The 17703-nt window shown below is 39.5% G+C and overlaps 1 protein-coding gene across 7 annotated transcripts in view; it reads right to left on the bottom strand.

The window, feature by feature from the left end:
• LOC147017785 (nuclear factor NF-kappa-B p105 subunit-like) overlaps positions 1-17703 on the bottom strand; it is a 133063-nt gene that overhangs the window by 108715 nt on the left and 6645 nt on the right. For all 7 annotated transcript variants that reach the window (XM_085896752.1, XM_085896750.1, XM_085896751.1 and 4 more), the window contains exons 2-4: positions 10119-10179; positions 5032-5072; positions 3605-3703 (exon numbers count right to left, since the gene is read on the bottom strand). In XM_085896752.1, the coding sequence (XP_085752878.1) occupies positions 3605-3703; positions 5032-5072; positions 10119-10176 (198 nt within the window). In that variant the 5' untranslated portion in view covers positions 10177-10179. The remainder of the gene's footprint in view (positions 1-3604; positions 3704-5031; positions 5073-10118; positions 10180-17703) is intronic.

The following is a 17703-nucleotide window of genomic DNA, read 5'->3' on the forward strand; positions in this document are numbered from 1 at the left end:
CCTCTGCTGTTCTGAAAGATAATTTATTCATTTGTAATAGAGTGAGATTTTAAATTCAAAGTAGTCTATTTAGGTTTGAGACCTGGGGGTGGGGTGGCTTACAATATGTCCTTCCCGGTGAAATGTCCATTAACCACAGGGTGGAAAGAAACCATAAACAGCTCTGGGATTTCCAGACTTTACAGTGCATCAAGTTCCCTGAACCACAGGCACGCCACCCACGTCCATTTGCAATATCATTTCACACTGAACTAACTTTAACAGCAGGATGGAAATGACTTTATTATCTATTTACGTAAACTAAAGTGAAGGGACATTGGTGTGCAAGATGGAATGCTGACTTGAGACAAGCTTTTAACAGCAGTCGATGTGCATATCATTGTCACAAAAAAAATTTTTTAAGGTAATTTCTGCAAGGCATAGACCTTCAAACTACAATTTTCATATTAATTTAAAGCACATTATTCAGGTTTCCTTCAAGAGCTTTGCAGAAGGTGCCTTTGAAACGCAGTGTTCCCCAGACTTGTAAAACAAAATGCCTTTAAGTTTCTGAACACAAAAATAGAAGACCAAAGAATATGAAGGATAACTTGAAATTGTTTTTCAATTAAAATATATATATATACACACACACATACTGTATATCACTTTGGAGTTGAGCAAGACAAACCAGGTCAACAGAGAACATGAAACATTGCTCCAAGGACTTTACACATGAGGATGGCATTTGTGGTTCACTCATAGTTGGTTATCATTAAGCCTCAGGAATAATCTAAAGTATGTTTGAAGTGATTGAAAACAAGACAATTAATACCAAGTTGTGATTGTGTGACCATCATCATCATCATCATAATAAAGTAGCTTTTCCAGACTTTACAGTGCACCAAGTTCCCTGGGCCACAGGCACACCACCCATATCCATTTGCAACATAATTTCTCTGTACCCACCCTACCCAGTCACAACCAAATGCTCCTGGACTGCAACCGAGTAAAGTCTTTTGCAACTGAGAAGGGGGTGAAGTTTCTGGCAAACCTCAAATCCGATTCTGCAACTGGACCAGACGGCATCAGCTCACGTGTCCTCAAAACCTACTTTGCTGCTCTTGTACAACCTTTTTCTGTTCTTTTCACCATATAATTTGTCCTAGGCCATCTTGCATCTGCTTGGAAATCAGCCAACATCACTGCATTACATTAAAAAGATACAAAAACCAATCCCCTTCACAACAGAACTATCAGCTTACTTCTAATTATCAGCAAGGTCATGGAATCCTTCCTTTTCTCCAACACCCTCATCTACTCAGACCAGGTCACTCTCCCTTGGACATCCTGCTCCTCCTCTCACAACAATGGATGGAGGCTCTCAATGCCAGACATGGGGTCAGAGCCATCTCCAGCAACATATCTTGAGCTTTTGAGTTTTGATAGTCTGGCATCGCACCTTTCTCTCCAAACCCTCTGCCTATGGCATCCAAGGCCAACTCCACACATGGCTAACTGACTTTCGCTACTCTCGTAGCTTCAACGGAATCCTTTCATATCCTCTCACTCCCTGCATGGCTGGATGGCCCAAGGCAGTGTGTTCTGGGCCTAGTGCTATTCCTAATTTTCATCAGCATTCTCTCCGACGCTGAAAAGTCTATTTTCCGACGACTCCACCTTCTGCCATGGCATCTCTCATCCTTCAAATAGGCAGACAGCAGTCTCTTCCCTCTCTCTCTGCAGACCTTGACAAAATTACAAGCTGGTCAAACACTTTGAATATGTCTTTTAATCCTGACAAATCTCACTCTCTCTGAAAGGACTGCATGACAAACCCTCCCGTCTACTTTCTTTACAATCCGCTTGAAGAAGTTCAATCACTCAAACTCCTGGGTCTCACACTATCGTCTATCATCTATCATCTTTCTTGGATAAACCACGTTTCAAAGTTGGCCTCCAAAGCCAGACGCCAACTGGGCATCATGCGTTGTACACAATCATTCCTTGGCACACCTGAACTCTTATCCACCTACAAGGTCTTCATCTGCTGTTTGATGAAGTGCTGCACTCCCCTCTGGGATGGCACCCTTGCTTCACACTTCTACCGCCTCATTTCTCGGTCTTTTTCCACCTCATTTCTGGACTTGCACACTACTCCTGCATGCTTTGTTCCCTTAGCTTTCTGCAGGGTGCATGCATGTTAAATTCATTCATAAACACCAGATTCCAGTTCCTTTATGAAAAGAAACAAAGAAACATTTGGACGGTGCACTCTCAAACTGCTTGGCATGTGTCACGTTGCGTGGTGCATACAGGCCCGCCGCCAGGGCTCAGTATTAAGGGGGGCATATGAACTGGATGGGGGGGCACAATTATAATATTTAATATTTTTGATAACCCGGTATGCTATTGTATTCATGCAGCATTGACGCATATATACTGAGGTTGCCGTCGCATACTAACCAAATTGATCTCAGCTAGATTTAATATGTTCCAATGTTTTTGGCCTAAAATTATTCGAATGCAGGAGAGCCACAACAAACTGGCACATTCACAATGCAAATATTCAATGATTAGACAATTGGCACCAATTCAGGTGCACTTATATAAAAGGTGTTGTCAAGAATTGGCATTAGAAAATTAATATACCAGAGATACAGTGATTAAATGGGGGAGGTTGGCACCAGAATCAGTGCACTTTCAAATAAGATACAGTAGGCTATGACCTGCAATCATCACGTTAAACTATCAACAGCAAATACGACCAGCCTGAAGATACCACAAAGTCCGCATTTAAAGCAGTCAATTACACAGAGGTAAGGTTATGCACAAAGCATGAGATATGGGATATGCAAAGCACCAAACTCAACATTTAACCTAAACATCAGAAGTACAAAGCAGCCGACCACGGCGAGTGCTGACCACAACTACAACCGCAACCACAACCTTTTTCCTTTTCTTAGCCATTTTCGTATATCCATGTCTTTTTCTACTGCTGCAAGCTTGCGCTCTCTGTGACTCGTGACATTTGACGGTTTTATTTATTAAATGATGCATACACCAAAAACAGGTTTTATCTGCATAATTTCAAATGTAAGCACGATTGCAAACAAACACACATTTTAAAATTTTTATTAGAAAGTTACTTTTGTAAGATGGAGGGTTGTGAAGGTCACGCGGTGCACTCAATCTTTAATTAGGTAAATTTATGTCTTTTCCTTATTCATATTATCATATGACTATATTACATTTATACCGAACTTACAACCAATCAGGTAACCTGATTAATAGGGCCTCCATATCGAAGACGCTGATTAGCTATTCCTTAAAACTAAATGATCCACGATATAGATATATATATATATATATATATATATATATATATATATATATATATATATATATATATATATATATATATATATATATATATATATAGAGGTGTTCACAGTGGGTGCTCATCCTTAAACACTAAGTTGTTCACAGGGCTCAACAGGGCATAAATGGGTGGCGTACAAGTGGGGGGGGGGCACCAGATGCACCATGGGGGGACATTGCACCAAAATGCCCCCACCCCCCCCCCCCCCAGCGACAGGCCCGGGTGCATATCGTCTCCCCTCACCTTCACTGCTGGATAGGTTTTCCTTGTTTGCCCGCTTGTTTTTCCTGGAAGGCCTCCATGTGACTGGCCTTCACAGGAGTAACGAAAACGAAAGCCATGCTGTGAAACAAAACAATATTTTACACCACTTGCCTTTATCACACCAACTGCACGTTTATACCATTTCAGCCTGACAGGCTATATTGTCTATATATTGTGAATGAAGGAAGCATTCTGATTTTGTAAGTCTGACTTAATGATTTCATATGCATCAGCAAAGGAGCATTCCTTTTCAAAAAAAAAATTAACCATTTAGTGACAGCATTCAAAGTAGCATTTTAAAGCTTCAGTCTTCGACACGCTTCTTCTTTAATGGCATCATCAGGTCAACAACAACAAAAAAATACCGTTTCACTCGAGCATGGGCGATACTTTTTGAAAATGCTCAATTTGAATATAACCCAACAAAATCATAAGCAATGTAGGACTGGATTGACCAATCAATGGAGAGAAAACTAAAGTTGAGAGATTTTCAACCAAATCGGGATTCAATCTGAAAACATATTTTTTCCAAAAAATAATCATAATTTTTAACAACCCTTTACGGAATAGTGTTAGCCTGAATTTTAAAGATTTAGTCTTGCACACATTTCTGCCTTAACGGCAAGACAAGAATGCTATAGTTGGAAAGCTTTTTGGCCACACCTATATACCGTTTTACTCTGCATTGCACACAGGTTAGTTTCAGTAAATAGTTCATTTGCTTCACCGAACATATTTGATGTGTAAAGAGAACCACATGGGAAAAATCCTCAATCAAATGGAGCTCATTATCTTGATAGATCTCACCAAAACATTAACATCTCCCCTGGGAGAGAGACAGACAGAAATACAGAGAAAAAAAAACACACACACACACACACACACACACACACACACACACACACACACACACACACACACACACACACACACACACACACACACACACACACACACACACACACACACACACAAATATTTCAGCATATACTACACAAACACTGAACTTTTAGAAAGAAAAATCCAAACTATACACTCTAATTGTACACGTATCAAAATTATTACAACCTGGTTAACTGGTTAATAGACACAACAAGAGATAAACAATCACAGTACTTGCAACAACGCATGGAATTTCCACTACTCTGATAAGTAAACACAAGGAAGTTCGTGGTTGCTGAATGGCAAATGGCAGCTATCAAATTTCATGTCAGCAAAATTGCTTACGCTATCACACAAAGCAATCTACCAGAACAGGAATGAAATATATGAATGAAGACAAACTTTTCTTAATTATAACAACACCGGTCTGAAAGTGATTAAACACTCCCTCCCTCTGAATCAGAGGAGGTTGGAGATGAGGTAGGGGAGCATTGTCAAACTCTTTTTTTTTGTTTCCAAATCACCTGCTTTGGCTGCTCTATGATTTCGAGGTGAGGTTCCGGCGCTGCAAAACAGAATAAGTACACCAGATATCAATATTTAAAGAAAGACAACTACAAAAAGTTTCAAACATAATTACTAAAACAGAACCTGTATCTTATACACTGCATACAGTATTGCAAAATATGTTATCTGTCCGTGTGCTCGTCTTGTCTCCTGTTTATGGCGGTCGTTTCCTGCGCTGCATTTGAAAAGCTGCTGATTGGTTATTTTGAATTTTCGATTCACTTTTCTTGATGCAATAGTCAGTTGCTTTGTTGTACCTTCCAGTTATCTTGAAAATCAACATGAACATCTTGATGAGTAGATTTAACACACATCTTCATAGAGAAACACAATTTATAAGAGCTATACTTTGCCATCTTTTAAGATATATTCAACCTCCACCACCCAATGTTGCACCACCATTTTGCAGTGGGTAATATAAGTGGCTCAGAGCTTTGGCTCTGAGCGAAACCAAGAGTGTAACACATTTAACCTTTTTGAAGTCCATGAAACAATTTAAATTGATCGATTAACTCAAAAAAGCTTTTCCTGTCCCTGGGGATAGGTAGTTTTGTTTGCTCCCTCCACCCCCCCCCCCCTCCCCAATCACTGGCAGCGGGTACTTTTGCTAGTCATATACAATCTGTAGGTAAGCACAAAGCAACATGCATGTTTTCCTGTGCCGTTTATTAACTGCTATCATATATAAACTGTAGTTACACAAATATAAACAGTTAATGAAGCACAGAAAAATTACCCCCGGTTGGGGGTGATCGTCATCTCTGAAGCTCTGTAGATGTGGATCTCTGATCGGCTGAGAATGGCTTCGATGTCATCTTGTCTTTTGGTTCAACGTACAGACTAAAGCCCGGGAGTAAGAAGGATAGAAAACCTCAGAAATCAAACGACATTTCTGAGTTATCCAGAGATAGATTTTGAAAATGGTTGATTTGTAACATTTATGATCAATGTGTCTTCAAAAGAATAGAAACCGGACCTCAGAAATCAAACCGCATTGCTGAGTCATAAATGGCGGATGATATTTTGACAATGGATGATTTCACAAGTTTACAGCATCGGTGACCTTGACCTTCAATCAAGTCTAAAGTCATACCGCCGTGCATCACTCATCGACCCCTACCTACGTACAAAGTTTCATCAAGATCGGGCGAAATTTTTTTGACTGTATCACATCAACGATTTTTCCAACTTTGAAGACACGTGACTCGATAACCAGGACGAATTTTTAAAACTGGCCCGACCAAATTTAGATATTGTTCCATATTATCAGAATCCGAAGACATTTCGAAGATCAGATCACAAACGGCGGAGGAGATAGATTTTGAAAATGGACGATTTCACAACTTTGGAGTGGCTTTGACCTTGACCTTCAATCGTGTCAAATGTCATACCGTCGTGCATCACTCATCGACCCCTACCAACATACCAAGTTTCATCAAGATCGGGCGAATTTTTTTTTTTTACCATATCACATCGACGATTTTTCCAACTTTGAAGACACGTGACTCTATAACGAGGACGAATTTCAAAAAAAAAACAGACTGACCAAATTTAGATATTGTTCCATATTATCAGAATCCTAAGGAATTTCGAAGATCGGATCATAAACGGCGGCGGAGATAGATTTTGAAAATGGATGATTTTGCAACTTTGGAGTGACCTTGACGTTGACCTTGACCTTCAATCGAGTCAAAGGTCATACCGTCGTGCACCCCTCATCGACATCTACCCACATACCAAATATCAAGAAAAATCGGAATAAAAAAATGGGGACGTACGGACGGACGGACATCGAGACTGGTTTTATTAGGTCATCTCTAACGAGATGACCTAAAACGGCAATTCAGGCCATAATCACCTGTCTGAAGTCCCCTCCCAACACCCTTAATAAAGCTGTGCTCTGATATGTTAGTGGTTTGGGAGGGTGAGGAAAAACAGGTGAAACTAGAAGGGCACTCGGTCGAGTGTATACCTCCGCCTTGTAATGCCTGATTCACGAGAACATATCGGGCCCAATACATTTTTGAAATATCATTCGAAATATCGTTTTTGGCCCTATCTCTCAATGGTGAAGAATCACTTTAAAAATTAAAAAATTCTCGTATCCAAATCCAGATTCGGATCTTTACCAAAATCAAATCAATTCGTCATGGTCACGCACCAAACCTATCCACAAAGTTTCATCTAAATCCGTCCACAACTTTTTGAGATCCCGTGCTATATATATTAGCTTAGCCCCCTCTCAATGGTGAAAAATCACTTTAAAAAAATTATTGGATCCAGATCTTCACCAAAATCTCATCAATTCTTCCTTGTCATACACCCATTGTGTCCACCAAGTTTTGTGCAAATCTGTCAAAAAGTTGGAGATATCGTGCTAGATATAATTTTTGGCCCTATCTCTCAATAGTGAAGAATCACTTTTAAAATTCTAGTAGTCAGATCCAGATCTTCACCAAAATCGAATCAGTTTGTCCTTTTCACACACCCAACCTACCCACAAAATTTCATCCGGATCCGTTTTCAAAATTTTAAAAAACAGACAAAGAAGAAGAAGACATTGTGCAGAACACGATACTTGCAAAATCAATAAAAAAAAGTTGACTTCAAAAATCATTGGTGGTTGAATTCAGTGACCTGATTTGCAAATCCTCTTCAAATTTCAAGTCAATGGGATGCAAATTGAGGATTTTAGAAATATCACCTTAGTCGTTGACCTTGTGCCTATGTTGACCTCTAAAGTGATTGGCTGATTGAATTCAGTGACCTGAAATATAAATACTGTTTAAATTTCAAGTCAATCGGATGAAAATTAAGGACTTTAGAAATACAACTTTAGTTGTTGACCTTGGGCCAATGTTGACCTTTTGGTCCATGTTGATCTCAAAAAATAATTGGCTGGTTGAATTCAGTGACCTGAAATACACATCCTCTTCAAATTTCAAGTCAATATATTGAAAATTGAGAATTTTGGAAATACCACTGATGTTGTTGACCTTTTGACCTCAAAAACAATGGGCTTCTTCCTTATGACAAACTCTATAATGTGGTGAAGTTTTGTGAAGATCGGTTTAAAATTGTGACCTGTAGGCGATAAACAGACAGACAGAATAACAAAATCGACTGACCAATATACTTGACAAAATCTTTGACTTTGCAAGTGAGAAACAGACAAACATACAAACATACAGACAGAGAGGGGTGAAAACATACCCTCCTTCACGTTCGGTGGCAGAGGAAATTAGCATGGGCGGACCGACGTATGAACAATCCAAAAACATAATGCCTCCGGCGACTTCGTCAGCGGAGGCATAAAAAGTTCTCAGAGCTGGATCCAGTCCAGATCTGCACCAAAATCGAATCAATTCATCCTTGTCTCATACCCAACCTGTCCACCAAGTTTCGCCCAAATCTGTCCATAACATTTTGAGATATCCTACTCACAGACAAACAAGGGTGAAAACATAACCTCTGTTCACCTTCGCAAATTGTTTTGCATATCCTCAAATGATGCAGCTCTAGAAGATGTGAAAAATGATCCGTTAAATGCCAAAGCCAAAGCACCAAAGCGATAGCCTAACCCATTGTACAAAGAGATGGTTCAAAAAGCGTATTCAAGAGCAAATCATCGACATCCAATTCCATGATATTATCTCAAGAAGGAACTCAGACACTTGCAACAATGGAAAAAGAAACCTCCAAAGAAAGCTGGCAAAAATGCAGATTTAAAAATAAAGAATAAGTTTTTTTTTTTAACATTCCAAGAATTTGTTACAACTTCAAAAAGATGGTGGAACCCCTTCTGCTGAAACTCCCCAAATCCAGAATGATTTTTCACCTTCACTTATTCATTCCATTTTTTTTCCAGCCTGTGGAACAAACTTACTCAATCTGTTCAATCTCATTCTTCCCTCCAGGGCTTCAGCACAGCTGTGCAGCTTTTCACAACAATGAGCTTTTCTTCCATCGCTCACCTCATTCTGGATTTCCAGGTTACCAGTTTCTCTCCACTCCCTCAACCTCCTCTTCCTTTTCTACACTGTATTTTTATTTATTTATTTTGTTCCATTTCTGCTTATTCCCCAGTTCCCCCCCCCCTTCTGTGATTGAGAGTTTGTGCTTGTATCCATCTTGTTCAACCCTTGTGTCCTCCACTTGCTGTCATTCTTTCCCATATGCTATATCCCTCGACTCTGCTGTTGGTTTGTAAAAAAAAAAAAAAAAAAAAAAAAAAAAGAACAAATTTTGACAAATTAATTAAAAATGAAAAGCTGAAACGTCTTGTGTCAATAAGTATTCAACCCCTTTGCTATGACACTCCAAATTGAGCTCAGATGCATCCAATTTCCTCTGATTATCCTTGAGATGTTTCCACAAATTGATTGGAGTCTACCTGTGGCCAAATTCAATTGATTGGACACGATTTAGAAAGAAATACATCTTTGTATACAAGGTCCCACAGTTGATGGTGCATGTCAGAGCAGAAGTCCAAATAACTGTCCGTAGAAATCTGAGATAGAATTGTGAGGAGGCATAAATCTGGAGAAGGAGATAAAACAATTTCTAGAATGTTGAAAGTTCCCAAGAGCACAATGAGCTCCATCATTAGGAAATGGAAAGAATATGGAACTACCCAGACTCTTCCTAGAGCTCACCAAAGTGAGCAACTGGGCAAGAAGGACCTTGGTCAGGGAGGTGACCAAGAACCAAATGTCCACTTTGACAGAACTACAGAGTTCCTTGGCCGAGATCGGAGAACCTGCCGGAAGGCCAACAATCCATGCAGCACTTCACAAATCTAGGCTTTATGGGAGAGTAGCCAGATAGAGGCCACTCCTGAGAAAAAGGCAAATGACAGTATGTCTGAAGTTTGCAAAAAGGCACGTTTTTGACTCTCACAATGAAGTGTCTACTGTACAGTGTATATGACCAATTTTCTCGCATATATTTGCACAATACATGATGTGTTTAAAGCAGCAAGATGTTTTCAAAATGCATGTTGGAAAATTAAACAGTCATATCAAAAAATACATGCAAATTTTACCTTTCATTGACGAATTCATGGCATTCACACAAAATCCTGATGTATTCGTGAAAGACATGATCTGCCGAGAAAAGAAGATGCATTTTAAAACCACCAAAAGTCAACAACACCCCTTCTTACATAAAAATATATTTGAAATACGAACAAAAACGTTAATTATCCGGATTTATAATCAGAACCACAATGTGAAAAAGTGATGTCGCTGCAACTTCATTTGTAAAAAAAAAAAAAAAAATCAACTAAACCCTTACAAAAATTGGAGAAAAACATTTGCCATCACATTTAAAAACTAGAAGGGCACTCTTCGACGTCACCAGATATGCCTCCGTCCACATTAAAAAAAAAAATTGGGCTGCTGAACCACGTGACTGATGACGATCAATTTTTCTCCCCCAATACAATTTAGCCCGAGATTACCCTCAATAAATTCCATACGAATCGGATAAAGCGTTCAACGTATGCAGTTATGATGTCATTATGAAGCAACCTATGACATCATCAAAAAACACATTTCCCATGTGGAGTACTTGACATGTGCCAAGTTTCAGTTTTTCCCATGGAGCGATTTCAGAAATGCAGAGGTCCAATGTTTTTCCTTTTTTCCAACATGGCTGTCACACCACACGAACTATGACATCATAATTATCATTAAAACATTCTCTATGAGTTGTCGCACATATGGTGAAAATTTTGTGTCAATCGAATAAGTGGTTACAGAGAAAATTAACACGGACGTACGTACGTACAACCTGAAAACATAATGCCTCCGGCGACTTCGTCAGCGGAGGCATATTCATGGCAAAGTAATACGTTTCCATAAGGTGTTACACAGGGTGCGAGCCCATACCTCTCTGCAGCAGGTTTGGCATTCCCCTCTGAGTATATAGCTCATAATGCTGGAATCTAAAGTTCAAATCCCATGTACCATGAACTATCGTCCGTTGTCATTTTTGTAATTGATAACACCAAACAGAAGGGGTTGAGCCCAAAACCAAGAGGGGCCCCTTGATAAAAAAAAAAGGGCAAAGATAGAAGATGGGGAAAAGTAATATTTAAATGATATCTGGACGATTTATGACTTCAATTGTCAATTAATGACTTCATTGATTGATGACTTCAATTGTTGCAAGTTCATAGAAGTTGGGAAAACACTGCTAGGGAGGCTATTCCAAGGTAAGGCAGTACAAAGGAAAAAGGAAGAGGCATGACGATTGGTATGGAGGGAAGGGAGAGAAACACAAAGGGTGATGAGGAGGGACAGAAAGAGTTTGGCAGAGCACAGACTGTGGCAGCAGTGGTAGAAAAGGCACAGAGAAGAGACTGGTCGATGCTGGAGATGATTCGACAATTAAAGTCGGATCGATAAGCAGCCGGGCAGCCTTGACTTGGATGTGATCCAGAATACCGATGACTGGCAGAGAAGTGCCTCCCCTAACATGGGAGCAGTATTCCATCGCCGGTCTGATAAGGTTTGTTGAGGGTGAACAGCTGATGGGAGTTAAAATACTTGCGAGCTCTGAAGAGGAAACAAAGTTTCTGGGAGGCAGATTTGGCAATATTGAGGATGTGAGGCTGCCAAGAAAGATTGTTGAAGATGGTGCCACTGGCATATTAATATAGGACGATTGCTGGAGGTGAGAGCTGGACATGACAAGAGGAGGAGCACTGTGTTGATCTTGCTGGATTTCAGAAGGGTTTGAGTTTTGGAGTGATCGAAGGAGAAAAGGTTGCCGGAGCCCCCATTGGAAGATGAGATTGAGATCATGACTGATGGAGGAAACAGTTGAGGTGATTGGCAGCAGTGCATTGGGAGGTGTACTTGGATTTGTAACTGACTAGTGCATGCCCGTACGCGTGTGGGCGTACATGCAAAAAAAAAAAAAAACAAACCGCGTGCCAGAAACAACAACCACACAAGCTGTTCCTTCGCTCTCGCGTGCCCGTACATGCGTAGCCGTACGTGCAAAAAAATTAAAAAAAAAACTTTCAAACAATCACACAGTCCATTCCTCCGCTCTCGTAAACGACGACTGGATTGGGGCATTGTGTTTAAGAAAATCGAGAAAGTACAGAAATCAAGAAAGAAAGAATACAGTAAGTCGAGAAATCGAGAAAAAAAAAAATCGAGAAAGAATACAGTAAGTCGTCACTATCCGGAAGTCCGGAAGTTAAGTCCTCACTGTCCAGAAGTTCGCATATCGCAGTTACGATTATTTGCAATTTAGTTTTAATGGCCAATTATTCAATTAAAGCCAACGTATTTTGCCTTTTCGCAATGTCATCGCAAGGAAAAACACAAAGAGAAGAGAAGAGAAAAAAAGAAAAAGAAAAAAAAAAAACATACGTGCATGGTCGTACGTGCAAAAAAAAAATTCCATTTCCCCATGTTAACCGGCACGGCCCGTGACATCATCGTCGGCCGGCCGCGCACCGGCCTACGCAGCAACTGGTCTTGTCATTGGTTTGGTAAATAAATGGCCATAACTTGAGAAACACTTGTCCGATTAATATCAAACCTTGAAAAGGCACATACTCAGGTCCCCAGCAATATAGTTGGCAAGTTTCAATTAGATCGGACCAGTGGTTGTCGAGAAACAGCGGTCGCAGACACACACACAGAACTAGAGGGGGAGCACTCGATAGAGTGCAAAACCTCCGCCGCCAATACTGCTCGGTCACTCAAGTGAACCTGATATCCTATTCATTCAATTTGACGTCAACAGTGCTCACAGAGTTATAGTTTGCAACTTTCCCTTTTACATACTCAATTCATTCGTCATAACTAGATTCCTTGAGACAGAAATTGATTTTACGTGGGTATATCCACCTGAAGTTCCAAAATCATCCACAATTATAATTGTGGCATGTTTTTTTGTTGGAAATCACTTATAACATGTAGAAATGCAAAAACAAATCGAAATTTTGTTGAAAAAAAAGTTGTAAAAAATTTTTTTCTCTAACAAGTTTTTTTTTTTGGGGGGGGGGGGGGTTGGAAATCACTTAAAACATGTAGAAATGCAAAAAAAAAATTCAAATATTTTTTCAAAATGGCCACCATACCATCCATATTGGATTTTGGAACAAGTCCAAAATCTAATGGCATGATCCTTGGACCATACCTAAACCCCCCACCAAGTTTCGTCAAAATCCGGAGTTTTTCCATAATACTGTTCACAAACAAACAAACAGAAAGGGGTGAAAACAGTAACCTCCATCCATCTTCGATGGCGGAGGTTAACTTGAGGGGGAGCACTCGGGAGAGTGCAAAACCTCCGCCACCAATACTGCTGGGTCACTCAAGTGAACCTTGTATCTCATTCATTAAATATGACGTCAACAGTGCTGACAGTTATAGTTCTTTTCTCCAACATTTTTTTTTTTGGGGGGGGGGGTTGGAAATCACTTAAAACATGAAGAAATGAAAAAAAAAAGAAATCTAAATTTTGTTGAAAAAAAAATTGCATAAAAAATTTTTTCCCTCAACAATTTTTTTTTTTGGGGGGGGTTGGAAATCACTTAAAACATGTAGAAATGCAAAAAAAAAAATTCAAATATTTTTTCAAAATGGCCACCATACCATCCATATTGGATTTTGGACCAAGTCCAAAATCTAATGGCATGATCCTTGGACCATACCTAAACCCCCCACCAAGTTTCGTCGAAATCCGGAGTTTTTCCGTAATACTGTTCACAAACAAACAAACAGAAAGGGGTGAAAACAGTAACCTCCATCCATCTTCGATGGCGGAGGTTAACTTGAGGGGGAGCACTCGGGAAAGTGCAAAACCTCCGCCACCAATACTGCTGGGTCACTCAAGTGAACCTTGTATCTCATTCATTAAATATGACGTCAACAGTGCTGACAGTTATAGTTCTTTTCTCCAACATTTGTTTTTTTTTTGGGGGCGGGGGGTTGGAAATCACTTAAAACATGAAGAAATGAAAAAAAAAAAGAAATCGAAACTTTGTTGAAAAAAAAAATTGCAAAAAAAATTTTTTTCCTCAACAATTTTTTTTTTGGGGGGGGGGGGGGGTTGGAAATCACTTAAAACATGTAGAAATGCAAAAAAAAAAATTCAAATATTTTTTCAAAATGGCCACCATACCATCCATATTGGATTTTGGACCAAGTCCAAAATTTAATGGCATGATCCTTGGACCATACCTAACCCCCCCCCCACCAAGTTTCGTCGAAATCCGTCGAGGAGTTTTTCCGTAATACTGTTCACAAACAAACAAACAAACAGAAAGGGGTGAAAACAGTAACCTCCATCCATCTTCGAAGATGGTGGAGGTTAATAAATTTTGCCTCGTCACACACCCAACCTGTCCACCAAGTTTTGTTCGAATCCATCCATAGCTTTATGAGATATGGTACTGCACATAGTTTTTGGCCCTATCTCTCAATGGTGAAGAATCACTTAAAAAAATTATTGTATCCAGATCTGGATCTTCACCAAAGTCGAATAAATTAGACCTGGTGATATACCCAACATGTCCAAGTTTCATCCGAATCCATCCATAACTTTCAGATATTCTGCTCACAGATCGACAAACCTGGGTGAAAAACATAACCTACGTCCACCTTCGGTGCCAGAAGTAAAAAAAAAAAAAAACAAGGTTGTGGAGAATGAAATTATATATACATGCAATGTTAGAAGTCAATCCAGCTTCAGTATCTTCATTCTCTCCAAGACAAACAACAATTGCAGCTGTGTGTCACATGGTTAAATGCCATATATAGTTCACCATGGGTAAACACAAGTTTTGGAAAATACAAACTGACCAACTCTAAGGTTTGTCCCTGGGCTTGGTTTATTGTCATGGCAAAGCAAAGTCTCAGAGGAAACAGTTTTCTCACAAAAGTAAATTAAAACACAAAATCTTGTAAAAAGAATGATATCCTCAGGAGGCAGCAATGCATTCCCTGCTACCTATATGGACTTCACATGCAACCATACTGATTTATAGGGCTTTTAACAGTAATACTCTGGTGCCATTTCTTAAACTTTCTTTTGGTCCAATCTGGAAGTTTCAAAGCAGCATGGCAACACCATTTATTTTGAGCTCCAGCTTGTGAGGTGTCAGGCCTAAAGGAGTCAGTGAGTTTAGATATTGCTGGAACATGTTTGTAATAATCATCATGATAATCATCAAATCTCTCTGCACTCAAGTTAATTTTTGAAGCTCCAGGAAGGGTTTCTACATGACCACAATTAATAGCATCTACATTTTCATGCAATGACGCCAACGAGATTTCTTAGCTCGAAAATCAGGACCTGGATATCCTCTGTCCAAGTGAAAGAAAATCTTGTCAATGAGACTGGATATTTGATAAAACAAGGAAATGAGATTTATGATATGTGGGATAGGCTGGGTCAACTGTTACATGCTTTCCATTGCATATATGAAGGATACATGAAGATAATTCAACTTCTTCTTCAGAGAATACTCATTCCTATGTCAAAGTCTTTCTGTAAAATGGCTTCAAACAAGATTTTATTATAAGCAACTTGCCATCATGGTTGCCTCCTAATCATGCCACACACAAGGAAGGATTTGGTGGGCGTCTCCCCCAGAAAGAACACAACTACTAAATGTAAGTGTGGTCCACCACAAATCCTACATCGTTTTATCAACATATTCAACACCCATGGTCACTTGCCACAATTCCTTCACATGATGACATATGCATATCGAGATCGGCAAAAGCAGTCTGGGCTTTCATTTCATACACAGATATATCGGATATGGGAGTGGAGATTCTAAATCGGCTGCCAGATATCCATTCACCTTCAAGGTTTTCTGCTACAAGTCATGTAGGAGCATCTGCAAAACAAATGTTGCTCATACTCTAATTGCAGATAGAACAGTGGAAAATAGAAAAGTTTTTCCACAAGTGCCAGGGGGAATTATTCAGTTGTAATCCTTTGCTGCATTTGGGATTATCAGCTGGACCACAATAACATCAAAAAAAATGGACCTTTACCCAATAAAAATTAAATAATGGGCTTCATGAAATGTTCTCAGATTTATGTGTGAAATTATAGTTCATCTTGGACAGCTTGAGCTTTTTTAATCCGGTGACTGCTGGAAGAATTCTCAGAAACTGCTTAAAATAAATCTTTCAAACTTTATAACAAAGACTAAAGAAAGGACAACTTCAGTACCCATTTGTTCACTTGTAAAATAGTGATTGCCTAACAAGTTTTTTCAAACAGATATTGTCTTTATTTACACATTCTGACAATGTCACCAACAGAATAGCAGGAATTGCAAGACACAACAAGTCTGAAGACGACGATGGTTCACGAGCGGTATTTGACGATGTTGATTTTTTCAGAAGTGAAGGATGAGACGATGTGATAATGTTTGACCAAGTTATAAAAATGATCAACATGATGTGGTACGAGTGACAGGTTATTAGCTGCAAAATGTCGAAAACCCGGTTTCGTTCAACAACTTTCAAAATTTGACCTTTGCATAACCTTTAAAGTTCACAAAACAATGTTGTGGATATTAAAATAAGGAAACAGGATACGTGCTATAGTTTATTGGAGTTAGTTCGTCGAAGAAGGTCGAAAACCCGGTTCGATTCCAACAACTTTGAAAATTTGACCTTTGTGGCCTTTAAAGGTCAAAGGTCAAGGATTATGACAGTTGGTGCAAAACTTCCTCTGGAACATTCCAGGAACAATATAACGTCATATAGGCTACGCCACGGGCAAGGTGTTCGAGATAGAGCAAAATGGTTTCAATACTTTAGGTGGGGAATGACCTCAACATTATGCATAAAAAATATTGTCATTCGAGCTCTCAAAGTTTGGGCGGTCGTATGATTTTTCTGTCAAAATTCGCAATTTTCTAAGTTTTTGACCTTGTGACCTTGACCTTGGGACGAAAATGAAAAAACGGACAACGACAAGTTTAGATAATTCATTTTGCTATTCAAATACCAAAGAACCCATTCCATTCAGTCAATTCCTGAGAAGATAGATTTATAATCCGACTACCCCCTAAAAATGGCTATTTTCTGGGCGTGTCTCCGCCCACAATGGGCGTAACACGTCCTCATCCAGGAAAACACAATTAGACATTGATATCGAACACTTTACCAAGTTTCATCAAGATCGGATCAAAGTCCACGGAGTTCTGCTCTCGACAGACAGACATACAGACAGACAAGCCGGTAGGCGGCGATGGGTCGCCGAGCATGGAAACTATAAGATATAGAGCAAAATGGATGTCATATAGCAGATAGAGAATCACCTTAAGATAATGCATATCAAATCTCATCCAGTTCCATCTACTGATAAGTACGCGGAATCCATTTGAATGAAAAGTACCGAAAATGCGGTTTGAAATCGGAAATCCCCAAAGTTTGAGGGGGTGCTGTGGGTGAACAAAGATCTAAATCGAAAATCCGGCTCGATCGTTTGTGCACAATGTATTCCAGACGATTGGTGTGAATTTTCATGACCATCTGACCATAACCCGAGGAGGAGTATAATTTGGCGCGAAGGCACCTCCAGCACTCGCATATTATCGATTTTTGCACTAATTGACCTTTGACCCCTGACCTAAG

This window comes from Eptatretus burgeri, chromosome 10, assembly GCF_056783735.1.
Source record: "Eptatretus burgeri isolate ZD-2024b chromosome 10, Ebu_testis_v1, whole genome shotgun sequence".
Lineage (NCBI taxonomy): Eukaryota > Metazoa > Chordata > Myxini > Myxiniformes > Myxinidae > Eptatretus > Eptatretus burgeri.